The 17,242-nt window shown below is 40.4% G+C and overlaps 1 protein-coding gene across 4 annotated transcripts in view; it reads right to left on the reverse strand.

Moving 5' to 3' along the window:
- Nucleotides 1-17,242, reverse strand: part of TCP11L2 (t-complex 11 like 2) — a 38,576-nt gene that overhangs the window by 19,941 nt on the left and 1,393 nt on the right. For 3 of the 4 annotated variants that reach the window (XR_012039362.1, XM_072844251.1, XM_072844254.1), the window contains exons 2-6: nucleotides 9,826-10,017; nucleotides 7,027-7,162; nucleotides 3,315-3,435; nucleotides 1,854-2,074; nucleotides 665-801 (exon numbers count right to left, since the gene is read on the reverse strand). Coding sequence is in view for 3 of the 4 variants with exons in the window: in XM_072844251.1 (XP_072700352.1) it covers nucleotides 665-801; nucleotides 1,854-2,074; nucleotides 3,315-3,435; nucleotides 7,027-7,162; nucleotides 9,826-9,982 (772 nt within the window). In the remaining variant the exon portion in view is untranslated. Of the gene's footprint in view, nucleotides 1-664; nucleotides 802-1,853; nucleotides 2,075-3,314; nucleotides 3,436-7,026; nucleotides 7,163-9,825; nucleotides 10,018-17,026; nucleotides 17,166-17,242 lie in introns of all 4 variants that reach the window. The other variant, XM_072844252.1, reaches the window with a different exon arrangement.

Below are 17,242 nucleotides of genomic sequence, written 5' to 3' on the forward strand. Positions count from 1 at the left end.
TGCCCCATTGCTCTCTGCCCTTTTTCCTACTTTTCTTCATAGCACTTAACCCATCTGACAATATATGTTATTTGTTTGTTTGCCATGCCTACTAGAATGTCAGCACTCCTCAGGGGTCACAATATTGTTTGTTCACTACAGTATCCACAGCAACTAAGTAGTCTAGGATATTGCAGGTGCTCTCTCTCTCTCTCTCTCTCTCTATATATATATATATATATGTATGTATGTGTGTATATATATATGTATGTATATACATATATTTTAAAGATTTTATTTATTTATTCATGAGAGACACAGAGAGGCAGAGACCCAGGCAGAGGGAGAAGCAGGCTCCTCGCAGGGAGCCCGATGCAGGACTCAATCCCAGGACCCCGGGATCACACCCTGAGCCAAAGGCAGACACTCAATTGCTGAGCCACCCAGACGTTCCACAAATATGTATTTTTTAATACATGAAGAAATGAATAGTGCTTTGCACAATTCTTGGAACACAACAGATAGCTTAAATCTGTGATGTTGATTTTAGAAGTTAAAAAATGTTAATGTTAAAAAATGTTAAACAGAAAAGCCAAAATCCTCTAGGGATACTCCTTAAGATGTCAAAAACATAAACATCATATTTCCATTTAATTTCAATATATACACATTATATTGCACTTACTTGGAGTTTCTTCTAAAATTTCTTGGAACTTGGTTCTCTCGTAATCCACCAGCTGGCGTTGAAGATGTGGTCTAAGACTCCTAATTGTAAAATTGACCATGTCCATTTTCATGAGGTCCAGGACATGAAATATTTGTCTAAAAATTTTAGAATTCAAATAGTTAGAGTGGTGTTTAATGACTGAAATTCATTAATTGTGATCTATTTGACAGGCTGGAAAAGATAAACATCCCCAAATAGTTTTGAAATTCCAATTGCCATTGGCAAAGTCACTTTTTTCTACCTTTCTTTCTTTTTTTCTTTTTTTTTTAAGATTTTATTTATTGGTTCATGAAAGACATAGAGAAAGAGGCAGAGACATAAGCAGAGGAAGAAGCAGGCTCCCTGCAGGGAGCCCAATGTGGAACTCAATCCCAGGACCCGGGACCATGCCCTGAGCCAAAGGCAGATGCTCAACCACTGAACCACCCAGGCGTCCCAGCAAGGTCACTTTTAATAGAAGGCATTACATGTGCATTCCAAAGGTATTCTTCACAGATCTCAAGAGTATTTGCTTGAGCAAATACAATACCTCCAGCTGATCCATTACACCCAGCCGTAAACTGATAGACACTAAGAAGGATAAACAATGAGTCTTAATGAGACAAAGAAGATTCAAAAAGGAATTTTCATTTGAAAGCCCTGAAATTTTAAGGAGTCTGAACAAAGTATATATGGTTTCTATTCCTACTGGAATGGGGGTGGGTGGAGAGAAAAGAAAAAAACGTACAGGGCACTGAGGCACAGAGGAAAAATACTTCAGTTTTGCTTATCTGGTTTTCTTCTAAGATCAAGGATTCCTTTGAAAGACTAGTTATTATTCTGTGTTGCTCAATTCCCACACTTCTCTATTGTGTGTGTGTGTGTGTGTGTGTGTGTGTGTGTGTGTTTTAAAGATTTATTTATTTATTTGAGATAGAAAGAACATAAGCAGGAGGGGCAGGAGAAAAGATAATCTCAAGCAGACTCTGCACTGAGCGCAGGACCCAATTTGGGGCTTGATCTCAGGATCCTGAGATCACAACCTGAGCCAAAACCAAGAGTCAGCACTTAACCAACTGCACCACCCAGGCACCACCTACCCACCCACCTTCCCTTTTGAATGAACTCAAAGATACTCTGAGAAAATGCAAGCAGTGTAAGTGCTAACCTCAGCACCTCCACAATGTTGCTGGTCGCCTTTAGCTCTCTGATATCGTCATCTCGAACGGGAGCACACAGCTTTCCCATCGTACTGATGACATAGTTGGCCAGGCCCTGGATGTCGACAGCACTGTGCTCAGCCTGCTGCCTAATGAGGTCTGTGTCCAAAACTTCACAGATCTGGTTGCGAAGTCGGTTGCCACCAGGAGTCAGAAAAGAGAGGAGAATCTACATAGGGAAAGGAAAGAGAAGTTAACAGCATCGTTATGTGGATAAGGGTTGTCATTTTTTACTTCCAGATGACTAAGCTCCTTGTCCATATTTTAATGCCCTGGATGCCACAGAAGCATTCACTGCCTGGTGGTGGGTCAGAGTGGGCACTCTAGTGTCTCAACTCTAAAAAGAAAGCTCTATCTTCTGAATTAAAGCCTCCACCCCAACCCATGGGAAGTTACTGAAACTACCAAAATGAGAACAACTGGCAAGGAAGCAGTATTATTGAAATAACTTCAAATAGTTTACAGATAAACCATGCAAAGAGAGAACAAGTTGCAGATCATGGCTGCATAAGGACCCTTTAAAGAAGAGCAAATGGAAATACCCTATGGGCTCCATTAGTGTATTTTCTATGTAAAAATATTTTTTTTAATTTATTTATGATAGTCACAGAGAGAGAGAGAGAGAGAGAGAGAGAGAGGCAGAGACACAGGCAGAGGGAGAAGCAGGCTCCATGCACCGGGAGCCCGACGTGGGATTCGATCCCGGGTTTCCAGGATTGCGCCCTGGGCCAAAGGCAGGCGCCAAACCGCTGCGCCACCCAGGGATCCCAAAAATATTATATATTATATAAGCAACCTCTCCTGAGTATTCACCACACAGCAGACACTGTGCTTACACACACCACACATGGTTGGGAGTACAGGCTTGAGCCAGAGCATCTCAGCTCAAATTCCTCTCCACTCCTCAAAGCTGTGTGACCCTGCATAAGGGAACTCCATTTCTTTTTTATTCAGTGAAAATAACAGAAGTAACTACCTCACAGCATTATGGTAACAATAATGAATAATCTAGTGTTTGGCACAGAGCAAGTACTTTGTGAATGTCAGTTAAAACTGTAACTGTCATATCATTTAATTCTTATGATTACCCTGCAAGTACTCAGGACACAAAAAGTCATGGAGGGAAAGCTTGTTAGACAACCTGTCACCAAACCAGGCTGTCTGGCTCCTGAATCTGTGCTTTTAACTACTGTGACCACTACTCTGTGTGCTAAACATTGCCCTGTGCTCCTTCCATTGCCGTATTTCCCTAGCTCCCACCCCACCCAAGGAAGTGCATTTCAGAAAACACTCTTCCAGTGATTGAATTTACTTAGTTTTCCAAAAAGAATCTCCAAAACTCTTTAGAGGACATAAAAACAGCCTCTGGGGGGAAAAAAAACTTACTAATCAATACAATATTAACTTGCCTCTCTGATTTCTTCAAACAGTTTGATGGCATGTTCATACTCAGGAGGCTCAGCATTCAGTTCTGACTCCAGGACGTCCCAGAAAGCCCGGTGGACAATGTGTTTTACTCGACTGGCTAAGCTACAGGAAGGAAATGAGTTGTTTTTAAAAATAAGCATTATCTTTCCTGATTATAAAAGAAACATGCTCATTGCAGAAATCTTAGAAAATGCAGAAAAAAAATCCCAGAAAATGGCCCATAATCTCATTTTTAATCTTTTGACACATTTCCCTTGTTCAAAGTATTGTTTTAATATAGTTGAGAATAATCAACTAATTATGGTTAATATTCTGTCCTAACAGATTCCCCCCACACTTTAAAAATGCTTCCTTGCTATAGCTTCAATAAATTCATAAAATTCTGTCTTAAGGAGATTCCATAATTTACTCAGCTACTCTTTAAATCTTTAGACTTGTTCTAGATTTGTGGGGATGAGACAGCAAAGTTGCTCTTTCCTCAACAGCTACAGTTTCATTGCACAGAAAAGAACAGACTGACCCGAAGGAGACATGCATGTGAATTGCTGCCAACCGCAGTTTAGATGTCCCATTTAAAGTTAGCCAGACCAAAATGCTGAAATGGGAACTTTACTAGGAAGAGCTCACAATAGAATAGGTGGCCACTTTGCTTCACCCCTTATGTCAATGCCCTAAAATAGATGCACATTTAAATATGCATCCCTACTGAACTTCTATATTTGGCAACAGTTTTAAGAAAAGCACATATTTCCCTGCACGGCACTCGCTTATGAGTCTCCAACCCCTACAGCGCATACATCTCTCCCAGGCAGAGGCCATAACTTCTCTTTTAAGTACCTGCCACTATACCAAGCACACTACCTGGCATACATGAGTGTTTGATGAATGCACAGTGAATGAATTAATAATTTGATAGTTAAGCACATCCTTTTAGAGTATAAATAGCTAAACATACAACAATGCTATGAGAAATTAAAATTAGCTTTCTAAGGAGTGTGAGTTAAAATTGTTTCTGTAACTGCAAATGCTATATTCTACCCAGCAACTTTAAATGTTAAAACTTATTCTAGTTGCCTGACTAGATTTATTCAACGTAAATGCTATTTCTAATGTTGACCCTCTTGAGCAGCTATAGAACAATTAGAAAGGCAAACACTGCTAGGATGGACTTTCACCCTTGACTTTACAAGCCTCATGTAGTTGGCTTGAATGGATCAATGGCTCATAATATGCTATTGCATTTTTAAATAAAGGTAATGGTCCTAAGCTTGCACTCTGCTTTCCTTGCTCACATTTTCCAGATATGGCAGAAAATGAAGGAAGGAGGCATTCCTATTTCCCATAGTATCAAAATACTTATGTTCAAGGTACTCAGATACCTATGAGCATGCATTTCAAGTGAGTATTTTAGTACCTATCATATCCTTGGGGAATGTGAGGTTCAGAAATGGACTCAGCAGAGCCAGGATTCAAACCCATAGCCTGTCTGATCCTAAAGCACAGTGCTTCACTAATGCCTATATCTGCAACTTTTGAATTTAAAGTATAAATACTCCCAAATTGTCTTTTGCTATACTTCATAAAACACGCTAATTTTAACTTCGAACATTCATTTTCATTAGTCAGTCAAAAATGTTTCTAAGCCATCCAATATGTGCCAGGCCCTGTTTTAGGTGCTGTGGTTACTATAGTAAAAAGAAAAGTATCTGCTCTCAAAAAGCTTATTTGTTAGCAGGGACAGAAAGACAAAACCAAAACACATTAAAAATGAATAAGGCAATTTCAGAACCATGAGGAAGACAGAACAAGACGGTGTGGTAGATAGTGATGGGGAAGCTGCTAACTTCACTGGTGGTTGAAGAAAACTTCTCTAACACAGTGACCTTTGAGTTGAGACTTGAAGGAGGAACAAACAAGCAGCCAGTGAAAATCTAAGGGAACAACACTGAAAAAGCAGAAAGGAGGACAAAGTCCTTACACAGGATAAAGCTGGTGTACTCCAAGGTCAGCATAGAAGCCAGAGCACCTGAGGCATAGCAAGCAGGAGGGAAAGAAGAGACACAGTTGGGAGTAGGGCCTTGCTGCCTAGGGGTTTGAGTTCTTATTCTAAGTGTAATAGAAAACCATTAAAGGATTTTAAGCAAAGAAATGACCTACTCTCATTAACCCTTTTGAAAGATCACTCTGGCTACCATGTGGATATGGAGGATGGACCATGGGAATCAAAGATGGAGCCAGGATAACCTGCTAGGACTTCAGAGTCCAGGTCAGAAATGATGGTGGCTGGGCCTAAGAGTGTAGTACTAGAGCTGGTATAAAGAATTGTGGTAAAATGCAGTTACCATAGAAAACCAAACAGATACAACTATTTTGGCCAGTAATCTTAAAAAGTTATTAATGATTATTATGAATAATAACCTCAAGAGGGGACTATGATCCATATTTCGAAGAAGGAAAATTATGATGTTGCTATTTTCCTGCTTTAAAACAAATAAACATAAAAGCTCCAAATAGGATCGAATATTATATGCTATCTTAATTGATAGAGGAAATACCTCTATATTTATTTTTTTATTTTACTTTATTTTTTTTAGGATTTATTTATTTATTTATTCAGAGAGAGAGAGAGAGAGAGATAGAGAGAGAGGCAGAGACACAGGCAGAGGGAGAAGCAGGCCCCATGCAGGAAGCCCAACGTGGGACTCGATTCTGGGTCTCCAGGATCATACCCCGGGCTGCAGGTGGCGCTAAACCTCTGCACCACCGGGGCTGCCCCTGCCTCTAAATTTATAAATGACACTGTGAGGTTGAAGATTCAGTGTCATTATTCATGAGCTAACTATGCCTGTAAAGGTGATTTATGTGTAGTTATGACCTCAAACCTTTTCTCCTCTTTGTCCGAGGGGATTTATAAGCCACCAAAGTCAGAGAGGCTGAGGCAGGATATAAGAGCATGGCTCTAACTAGAGGTCTCAGGGTTGGGAGGGTTGGGGCCGGGGGCAGTGAGGTTAACCAGGGGTGCCCATGTAGTTGTAATTCCTATCTTCAGATGTTTCTGAGTCACCTATTCTTAGGACTTTGGCAGCTCAGCTACATTTATTTATCTTTCATAACTTGAATATCAGTTTTTAAGAAGTCGATCTGCAAACTTTCTTGAGCATGTACTATATGTCAGGCATTCTGCCAGGCAATGGAGATAGAGCAGCAAACAATATAGACATAGTTCCTCCATTAATGGTGCTTTGGTCACATAATAAAGACAGATACTGAACATAAAATTATAAGCCTTCTTAGCAAAAAGGGGCAATAGGAGTATTTAGGAAGGGGATTTAATGTAAACTAGTATGCTCTGATATGTCAGGAAAAGCTTCCTCAGGAAGTGACATTTAAGCTAAGTTCTAAAGATTATGGGTAACATGTACCCTAGAGGAATGGTTTTATTTTTTTTTTTATTTTTTTTTTTTTTTTACCTAGAGGAATGGTTTTAAAAACAAGTATAAGATCCTGTTAGAGAACTAACCAATTTTTATTCCCAGTGGCTATTATACAAGACTTCTAGGAATCTGTGTGAACGTGTGTGTGTGTGTGTGTGTGTGTGTGTGTGTGTGAGAGAGAGAGAGAGAGAGAGAGAGAAACAGACAGACAGACAGACTCCGCAGCTTGGTTTACATAAAACAAAGGCCTCTGGGTTACCTGTTCTCAGGGAGGGCATCTTGTTTCAATTGAAAATTCTCATTTACAGCAATTTCATGAGCAAGTGTCATGTTTGATAAGTTCCTTGCTGCAGCCATCACTTCGTCAAATGTTACGACCCTGGGAGGGCTTGTTGCTGAAAGAAAAACAAGCCTCAGTTCATGTCATGGAGGAAAAGCTACCATCGAATGAAGCCTCCCGAAGCAAACAGAGTTTAAGTTATTCTAATATATACATTCAGAGTTTTACAAGTTAAGACGACCATATACTAAATTAGGTAGATTTCCCTGCTAATTACTTAAGACTTCAAAAATTCAAAAACTCCTTTGATAGTTTCAGTTACTGTATTAATAATAAATTCTCAAATGTTTTATTTATTTTTTTTAAGATTTTATTTATTTATTCATGAATGACAGAGAGAGAGAGACAGACAGACAGACAGAGGGAGAAGCAGGCTCCATGCAGGAAGCCCAATGTGGGACTCGATCCCGGGTCTCCAGGATCACACTCTGGGCTGCAGGCAGCGCTAAACCGCTGCGCCACAAGGACTGCCCAAATTCTCAAATGTTTTAGAAATTATCTTATTAACATAAGCTATCATAAGTTACTTTTCTTTTATTAAATCATGTCACATTTTAGTACCTCTTGGTATCTGCACTTATTACGCAGTAATATGCAGGAACTTGGTAAGACTACTTTTATTCTGTCATTTGTAACTTTCATTAATTTAAGCAGACAAGATGAAATAACTGATTTTTTTAAAACTACAACTTCTAAAAGTATAGGCAGTATAGCGTAATGTTTAGGTTTAATTCCAATTTCTACTGCTGGTAGATATTATTTGACTTCACTACGGCATAACTTACCTCCTCAGGGCTGTGTTGAGGTGATTAAGTAAAGTAATTTGAGTAAAAAAGAACAAAGTAAGAACTTCATAAATGTAGATAATTAAAATAAAATTAATCTGGTAAGCTGGATAATCTACTCAGTAGGAAGTAGTAAATAAAGAATTATTCTAATTACTTTTTTAAAAAGATTGTATTTATTTATTCATGAGAGACACAGAGAGAGAGGCAGAGACACAGGCAGAGGGAGAAGCAGGCTCCCTGAAGGGAGCCCGATGTGAGACTCAATCCCAGGACCCCAGGATCATGACCTGAACCAAAGGCAGATGCTCAACCACTGAGCAACTCAGGTGTCCCTATTCTAATTACCCCTAAAGATTATTCTAAAAAATTATTCTAATTCTAACAAAGTAAAATCTTTTAAAAATCACTATTGGAATTCTTAGCTTCAATTAATTAAAATCATTGCCTCAAACAACAGTACTGGCTGGCAATATTTTGCTACCTAAAATAATTTTTTAAAGAAGCAGAGGAGAAAGAGAAGGAAGAGGAAGACCATCTAGAAGAGGAGGGGGAGAAAGGGAAAAACGGTGATACATGGAATTAGTGAAACTTCCCCTCTTTAGGATGCCTGTGTCCCCTGTTAGAGGCACCAACCTCATATGTAGTATAAAGAGTGAGAAAAAGCACAGAAAGCTAGGTGGTTGCTAGTCAATTCTTTTCTCAATTCTCTGTGCCATTAAGATTCTTTCAAGAGGGACTCCTGGGTGGCTCAGTGGTCCCCTTTTCATGTTTTAAATGTATATCATGGGTAAATGTTTTAGTTATCATCCTTTTTTTTAAGAGTTATTTATTTATTGGAGCGAGGGGTGTAGGAGTGGGCAGAGGGAGAGAAAATCCTGAAACAGACTCCTCGCGGAGTATGGAGCTCAACAGGGCACAAGCCCCAGGATCCTGAGATCATGACCTGAGCCCAAATCAAGAGTTGGCTGCTTAACTGACAGAGCCACCCAGGCCCACCATGTTTTAGTCATAATTCTAAGTGAGAAGAGTCTATACATATATACATACATATGCCAACATGAAGAATGAATATGGCAAAGTACCACCAGCTTTCATCTTTGGGTGATATTATAGGCAAAGTTTTCTTTTCTCTATACTTATGTAAATTTCCAAATTTTAAAAAATGAGATTATATAGATTTAACATAAACATAAATGAACAAACTTTTTGAAGTGTACATTTGATTATATTAAACATTAGTTGCTTCTTTCTGCACTTGCTTTGTCTAAGGTGTTATATTTCCTATACAAAATGTCAATTAAAAAGCTTAAAATAAAAAGACCAAACATACTTGCTTTACATATCTCTAGCTTCCACACACAAAAAAGGGAAAAGACATCTCCCTCATCATGGCCACCTATTAAAATCTCACACCCCTGGTGTAGTAATTCTCTTCGTGGGCAATTTTCTAGGGTGATTTGCACAACAGGTTTTGAAATCAGCAGGAAACCCTTTAGATTATTTCACTTCCTGCCTGACCCTTGAATTGGGGCAAGCTTCCTTCCGTGTAAATCAGCAATTATCAGAAAAGACCAATTTGAATTTATCCTAGAATATGGCCCAAGAAGTGATCTCAAGAGGGAATGACTTTCCACTACTTGAGAGAAAAGATAGATGGGGTTTAAGGCCCTGATTTATAGTAAAACCAAAGCAGATCAGAGACAGTAATGCAAATTAAAATGGGCAGATGGAAAAAAATAATAATAAAAAAATAAAATGGGCAGATTGTAAACTTTAGTGGCTACTTATTCCTGTCTTTGCAGTGCTATTATGGTACATCTAGAAAGGAGGAATAGTTTGTACTTTGCTCTCATTTATGAGTTTTAAAATCTAACACACATGCCTAGAATCACCCTCTCCCCCCACACGCCCTGCTCCCCCATCAGCTTACAAGCAGGAGAGCTGGATTTGCTGGAAGAGTCGCTTGTAAAGCTCTGCCTGGAGCACTCATAGTCACTGAGTGAAGCCATGCTTTCGGAAAACCGGGAAGAGTCTGAATCGCTTGGCTGGTCCTCACCCACACACTGCTTCTCACCATTGAAGGGCATTCTGTGTCACTGAAGTGTGGGCAAAGAGATAGCACCTGCAGACAAACAGACCCTGCGTCAGCGCTCTGTGGTACTTCACTGGCATCACAGATGGCTTCTTTTAGTGTAGACAGCTTTGCCCACATATGTCACAGTGTTGGAAAGGTCCTAGAAGATAACCTCATCTTTCCCATAGCAGTCAGGCTATTACCAGGCCTTCAAGACTACCTCCCAGAAAAGACACTCCATCGCCCCAAGTGTGAACTTACTCAGGACATACACAGTGTGAACATGGAACAGCTCTCACAATAACAGATCCTTTAAAACTGTGCAAAAGACACACAGGCTCTCTGTTCCTAGGTTTCTAAAACATGGAAAGGGATGTTGACAATGGGGCCTGAGGCCAGACTGCCTAGGTTAGAAGCTCATGTTGTCTTTTGCCATGTGACCTTGGGACAAAAGTCACTAAACCACCTACTTCATGAGTCAAACTGGGCTGAAAGACTAAACTTGCAGGGTTGCTTGAAGATTAAATAGGCTTAATTTTATTAAAGTGCTTAGCACCAAAATGTTAGCTATTTTTTTTTAAGATTTTTACCTATTTATTCATGAAAGACAGAGGGGGGTGGCAGAGGGAGAAGCAGGCTCCATGCAGGGAGCTCAACGGGGGACTCGATCCTGGGTCTCTAGGATCCTGCCCTGGGCTGAATGCAGCGCTAAACCACTCAGCCACCAGGGCTGCCCAAATGTTAGCTATTATTACTGTTCCTATGGCTTTGTTCTAAGTAAAATAGTTTTGAAATCAGCCTCTTTAATTCCTCGTGAGCCTCTTGGGAAAGGAGAAGACTAACTAAAATCTCTGGCTGGCAAGTCTTCAGGTTCTTCTCCATTTTCCTGTGAACTGTCATGATATAAAGAGTAAAGCCTGACACTGGGTTTGCACTTGACGGCTGACTTGGTACTACTATCCCCCAATGAACAAACAGGCACCAAAGATCCTGACTCATGGGTCAGAGATGGGCTCTGGGGACAATGGGACTTACTATGCCATAAAACCAGTCCCTTGACTTTATCTACATCCAGTGCTGTATCTGAGACATTAGACTACCTCCCAGGTATGGGCCCAGTCACCATCTAGAAAGGATATCCTGAGCACACAGGATGTCCCAGCCTGAGCCCAGGAGCCTCAGCCAAGGCCCAAGAGAGAGCTGGCTCTGATAGGTGTGGTGTTAGCTGACACTGAGGGGAACCTGGGCCTGAGGAAGAAGGCACCTCAAATCCTGAACAGACAATAATGACAGAAGGATTCATGGAGTCTCTTTAAACCTGAGCCAGTCCATGCAATGAGATATACAGAGCTTTCAAAGCTACAAACACTTGAAAACACAGCTATGCATAGTATGTCTAGAACTCCTGCGCAGTCTCTTCAATGATTCCTTTCATATTTATTGAGCGCCTACTATGCAGCAGCACCAGGAAAGATAACAGTGAACAAGAGAGACAGGTCGCTACACTGATGGCTCTCAACTCCAGTTACCTACAACTATGTGTGCCTGAGTCTAGAACACAAGAAAAGGGGAAACAAGACATTGCTGAGGAAGCACAAGAAAGGAGAGGCAGGGTGGGACTATGGGGGAATCTTGCCTTTGTTGAGAGAAATGGTGCCATAATTTATCCCTTGGGTGGTCACAGAGACAAAGATGAACCTCAGAGGGACTTATTAAAGGTCAAATGCCCAAGGGCATTTGCCCCTGGCCTCCCCTAAACAACCTTCTTCAGTCCTGCCAATCGCACAAGGGCACCCCTCCTGGGGCCACCACTTCCACAAACAGAAGAAAACCACTAACTAGGAGGCTGAGCAGAGCTGCCAGGAAGCTACCACCGAGAGGTCTACCTTACCCTAGAGTCCCAAGGCCAACCACCACTGACAGAGGCTATAAAATAGCCCTGAACCCTTGCAACCCCAGTGGGGGAAATAACCCCCTTTACCACATGCAAAGCTCTACTTGAGCTTTAACTGTCATCTGCTGGGGAGGAAAGGAATACAGGACAGAAAAAACTGTCAGCTCTAACTCTTTTACTTCCACCAAACCCCAATCCTAAATGGAATACTTGCCCTTCCCTCTAGATTTCTCTCTCGCGCTCTGACAACATTTTATGTCCCACTGAAGGCATCTCTTGAAAATGCTACCTTCCTCAGGAAGCCTTTACTCCCTGGCCAGAGTGAATGACACCCCTCTTTGCACATCTGCAGCACATGTCCTCTACCTCTGGCATAGAGCTGAGTGCCTTGGACAGTTATTTTCCTCCATGGCTACTTCTCTGACTTTTCTTAATAAGGCAGGGACTGTGTCTTGTCCATTGCCAGTGTCAAGTACGTGACAAGTATTCATTTAGTGTCAGGTGAATCAGAATCATTGAATCCCATTTGGTACAGCTTCAACCAGAACATTCGCAAAATGATATCACTACACACTTACAGGGCTGGGACTGCCAAAGTTAAAGCATTGGATCAGAGAATCTACCACTTAAACCTACTTTATTAGGTTTAAGACTCAATATTCCCTGGTCCTGGTCACAGTCTTATTTTAATATCTTAAACCTTGTTTCCATTTTGTTATCTTCCTCTGTCATTCCACCATAACACTATGCTCTGTATGCTCTGCTCTTCGTTTTTCTTCACTTTAGCTGTTTTTCCAAGTAAAGGTGAATAAAAGCTTTCATCCACTGGAACTTATGAACTAGGTTAATAGTTATAACTGTCCATTTCATTTTTCTACTCTAGATGAACAGCACACTTTGTTTGTTCCTTAATTGTGTCTAACAAGGCAGTAAAGTACAAAGATTTAAAAATAAAAGATATAGGGTAGGAGTTAGAAGGCTAGGGTCTAAGGCCTGGATCTGTCATTAATTTGCTGGGTGACTTTATGCACATCACATTGGCTTTCTTCACCTCATTTTTCTGAGCAGGTTGGATCAGCTATAAAGGGTCCCTTTTAGCTAGGAATTGCTAAAGTTCTATAAACTCAGGGTTCCATGAGGCTTCACTAGATGTTCTGAGAAATTAAATGTACTCATCGCAGACATACTTAATAACGTGCAACTATGCTTCTTTCCAATAATTCACTGGAAGTAGAATTTCTGGCACAGGGGATGCAACAGAAAATTTGAAAGCTTCAACATGTTTAGACACTCTTGTTTGATTGGTAGAAGCCTCCATAGCACAACTGGGCTTTAGTGCATCCAACAAGAAACTTTCTTTTGAAGCCCAAATGCCCATTATTACTCTATAAAGAAATTGCCTGTTTCCTCCTCCAGACATACTAATAATACCTAGGGTTGGTGTGAAACTTCATTTAGTCAATACATGTAGAGTGCTTGGAACAGTGTCTGACAGAGAAAACAGGATATAAATCATTGTTATTATTAATATTATTTTCATTTTTCTCTTGTTATTATCGTTTTAGGCATTAAAAACTCTAGGGGGGAGAACCGTTTCACCCCGATGATAAAAATATATTCTCCTACAGATAAACAAGATTGCTAGTTAACCTAGGAAAGTACTCTTGCACTTGTCTGAAATACAAAAGCTGAAAGCAAACAGCCCATCCCAGTGTAAATGGTCATCTGCAAGTTCCTTCACATCTGTTCTTACTTTTCTTGGTCTCGGGTTTCCATATAAGTCATCTGGGGACAAAGCTACTTGACTCAAAAGGCACTGAGGGTAATTAGATGGCTTTAAAAACTACTTTGGATTCTCTCTTAGAACAGTGATAATAAAACCAGTCCCTTTCCTTAAGAAAGGTAATGCTTCTCATACCGACAAACTTAGACCTACTTTAACTTTCGGCCATGGCAGATCACAAGCAAACCACACAACTTTTCAAGAAACATCACATCTCATCCTACCTAGAGGATTTACTTGCTGGCCAAAGGTAAAGGCAAAGGTAAAAACAGTGGATAACTCCAAGCAAAGCCTCCAACACTACAATGGGTCCCCATCAAGGAGAATAATCACATTTTTCATTGCATTCTTTCTCATTTATAAATTCAATATTATATAATTCTTTCCAAGACCAATGACTGGGATGCAGCTGACATTTATTGTTGAATGAATGGCAATATGACCACTGACATTTTAGAGAGGAGGAAATGGATACAGAGATCCGAAGGGGACACTGCCTTCTTCCCATGTCCCATGTCAGATGGTGGGGAGATGGGTTTTTAATTCGCTGGTCAATTCCTTAGCCTGTGTCCACACTACCAACTTTACTTCTTTATTTCCTTTCCATGGCAAATTCATTTGCAAATGGTCCAGCATGGGTTCAGAATTACAAAGGTCCACCAGTAACAATGTATATGTCCATGAAACAGTAAGAACCCTGGCTCTGGAGTCAGGTCAACTGGGTTCTTGATCCTGACTCTTGATATTTACTGAGTGGAGAAAGGGAACTTAGTCATTTGTAAAATGGGGCTAATAATAGTATCTATGTCATAGAATTGTGAAGATTAACTGAAATAGTCTATGTCAAGTATTTAAGCTCCTTGTAAAAGCTTATTTTGAAAATGACAGATTTTCAATTATTATTTTATTCTTACTAAAAGAAATCATGATTTCCAAACATGTCAATGTCATAAAAACAAAGGAAGCCTGAGGACATGTTCCAGATGAAAAGAGACCTAACAGCTGAGTGCAACAGATGATCCCTGACTGGATCCTGTACCAGAGGGGGAAAAATGCTATTATTGAGTCAACTGACAGCATTGTTATAATACTTAAATCTACGGTCTGTATTACAATGTTAAATTTACTAAAGTTGATAAATGTACTGTGATTACATATTTAGGAATAAAGGGCCATAATGTATGCAGATTTCTCTAAAATAATTTAATGAGAAAAAGAGAAAACAATAAAGCATATAGAGCAAAATGTTAACAGGTGAATATGAGTAAAAGGTAGACAATAAGGACTTCTTTGCACTGTTCTTACAACTTTTTCTGTAAGTTTGAAATTATTTCCAAGCAAAAGATTAAAAGAAAAGTACTAAACCAAAATTTCAAATCTAATTCAGAATGGTCTGGGCTCCTGCAATTTTTAGATTTTGACCGTTCCCATTGAAGAGATAGCTTAGATATTGCTCTATGACAAAAGCTCTTCTAGACAGTCAGACTTGTCCCAATGTCCTTCTTGAACAGTGTCTAGAAAATAAAACAGGAAATAGGCCAGAGCCTTTCAGAAGAGGCAAATAAATCATCCCTCTTAAGAGTTCATCTCCAGGTGGTTTCCCTTTTCTTAAGAGGCTTCTTGGCAATGGTTTATATTCCTCTGTGATTTGGCCTCTGCTCACACCATCCTGTGCCACTCTCCCCCTAACCCTTCCGCTACAGACATAATGGCTTTCTTCAGGTTACTCAGATATGCCAAACTTCCCACTTTGGAGCACATGCACCTGCTCTCCTCTCCCCTAGCACGTTCTTCTTTCTGATCTCCCTGGGATGGGCTCCTTGTTGTCATTTGGGTTCAAAATTAAATGTTACAACTTCCAAGTGACCTTCCCTGATAACCTCACTCCATCTAAACTAGCCATCTAGAGCTGAGAACACTTCCTGGGATAGAGGGAAGCCCAAAGAGTATCACTGAAGAACAAATCAAGCCACATTCCTATTCATATTGTAACCTGGGGTTTCCTTCTTCCTTTCCCACTCATATTGCTCATATTCCCATAATGCAGTCACTTAAAGTACTACGGTTGCTGTTTATGTATCTGACTCCCCACTAAATATTAAGCTGTTTGTGGGAAGGGCCATGTCTCTGCTAATTCCCAGTGCCTACCTCAACACACTTCCCAGGCACAGATAATTCAAACCAGCAAAGAATCACAGTTTGTAGAGCTCAAAGAACTGTTTACATTGTGTCTTTCCACTTTCTTAATGTTCACTGATAGTAAATAAAAACAATTAGAGCTAATATTTACTGTATATTTATTATGTCCCACCACCCCCCCATAAGTGCTTTAAGTATTTTATCTCCTTGAATCTTCATTATAATCTTGTTAGCTGAGGTACTGCTATTATCCTCACTTTGTAGATAAGAACCTGAGGTTCAGAGAGGTTAAATTACTTGCCCTACGGTTCACAGCAGTGGCTGAAGAAAATCTGAAATCCAGGGCATGGATCCCTAAGGCCCACGCTTTCTACTATTTTAGGATGGCTGGAGAAAATTTGGTGTGCTGCTCATCCTTTCCACTCTCAGTCTGCCAAATCGATCTACCCAAAACCACGTGGATACTTGCATATGTGGTAACAAGCTGACCTTACCCCAGGGTGGCTGCTCAAAGTACTATACCATGAAGGGCATCACTGAAAGAGTCTATCATCCAAAATAATTCTCAACCACCCCACTAGAGTAAATGAAAATCCTCTATCAGGGAGCCATTCCTTAAGCACTGCACGATCTCTAGTTAAAACCCACATATTATCAAAAGTCTTAACTGCTTACAATCAGTATCAAAAACATCTTGAGGTGAATTATTCAGATTTTCCAGCAATGTCCTGTTTAAGGAATGGAACTCTTCCAGCTAAGGTTGGGTCATGGAAATGAGAAAATTCAAGGAATATCTAGTGGGTGTCATCCTTGAAGACCAGATCAAGGTCACACGCAAAGACAAGCATTCAAATACATGTAGTAAAGGACAAGGAGTCAGAGGTGTAAGACTGGGCTCTGAAGAAAAAAAAATTGTAGATGGTGTGGAAAATCCTCGTCTTCCACGAAATGCTGCTTTAGAACCTGTCCCAAACAGCAGTACTAAAAATTTATTCATATGCAGCAAGGCATAAACCACAGAGCAGAGAGATAGGCTCCAGCTCCATTCAGCTAAAGAATACTGGTCTTCATCAAATTAGAGCCAACAAAGAGCTAGATAAAGGCCAACAAGCCAGTCATTGTCTGAGAAAGCAGATGTTCATGCAACACATAACATTACAGCATCAGGGAGAAGGATTTCTAGGCACTTTTCACACTTGGAAACACTTCTCCTCCCACCCCTGGCTGGCCTATTTTAGTACCTGTGCTTCCTCCTCTGGGGGCCTCAACTCCTCACAAAATGGCACTGAAGCTGCTTCCACACATGACTGGGTATCTTCAGCCCTGGGCCACCTCAAGTGGGGCCACCTCCACGGGCTGCCAGAGTGATGTATGAAATCCCTGGAGGCAAGAGGACACAGCAAACAGGGAGCCGCCTAAAGTGGGAACCACTGCGATAACCTCATTATGGTCGCGGC

The sequence above is a fragment of the Canis lupus genome, chromosome 11 (assembly GCF_048164855.1).
Source record: "Canis lupus baileyi chromosome 11, mCanLup2.hap1, whole genome shotgun sequence".
NCBI lineage: Eukaryota > Metazoa > Chordata > Mammalia > Carnivora > Canidae > Canis > Canis lupus.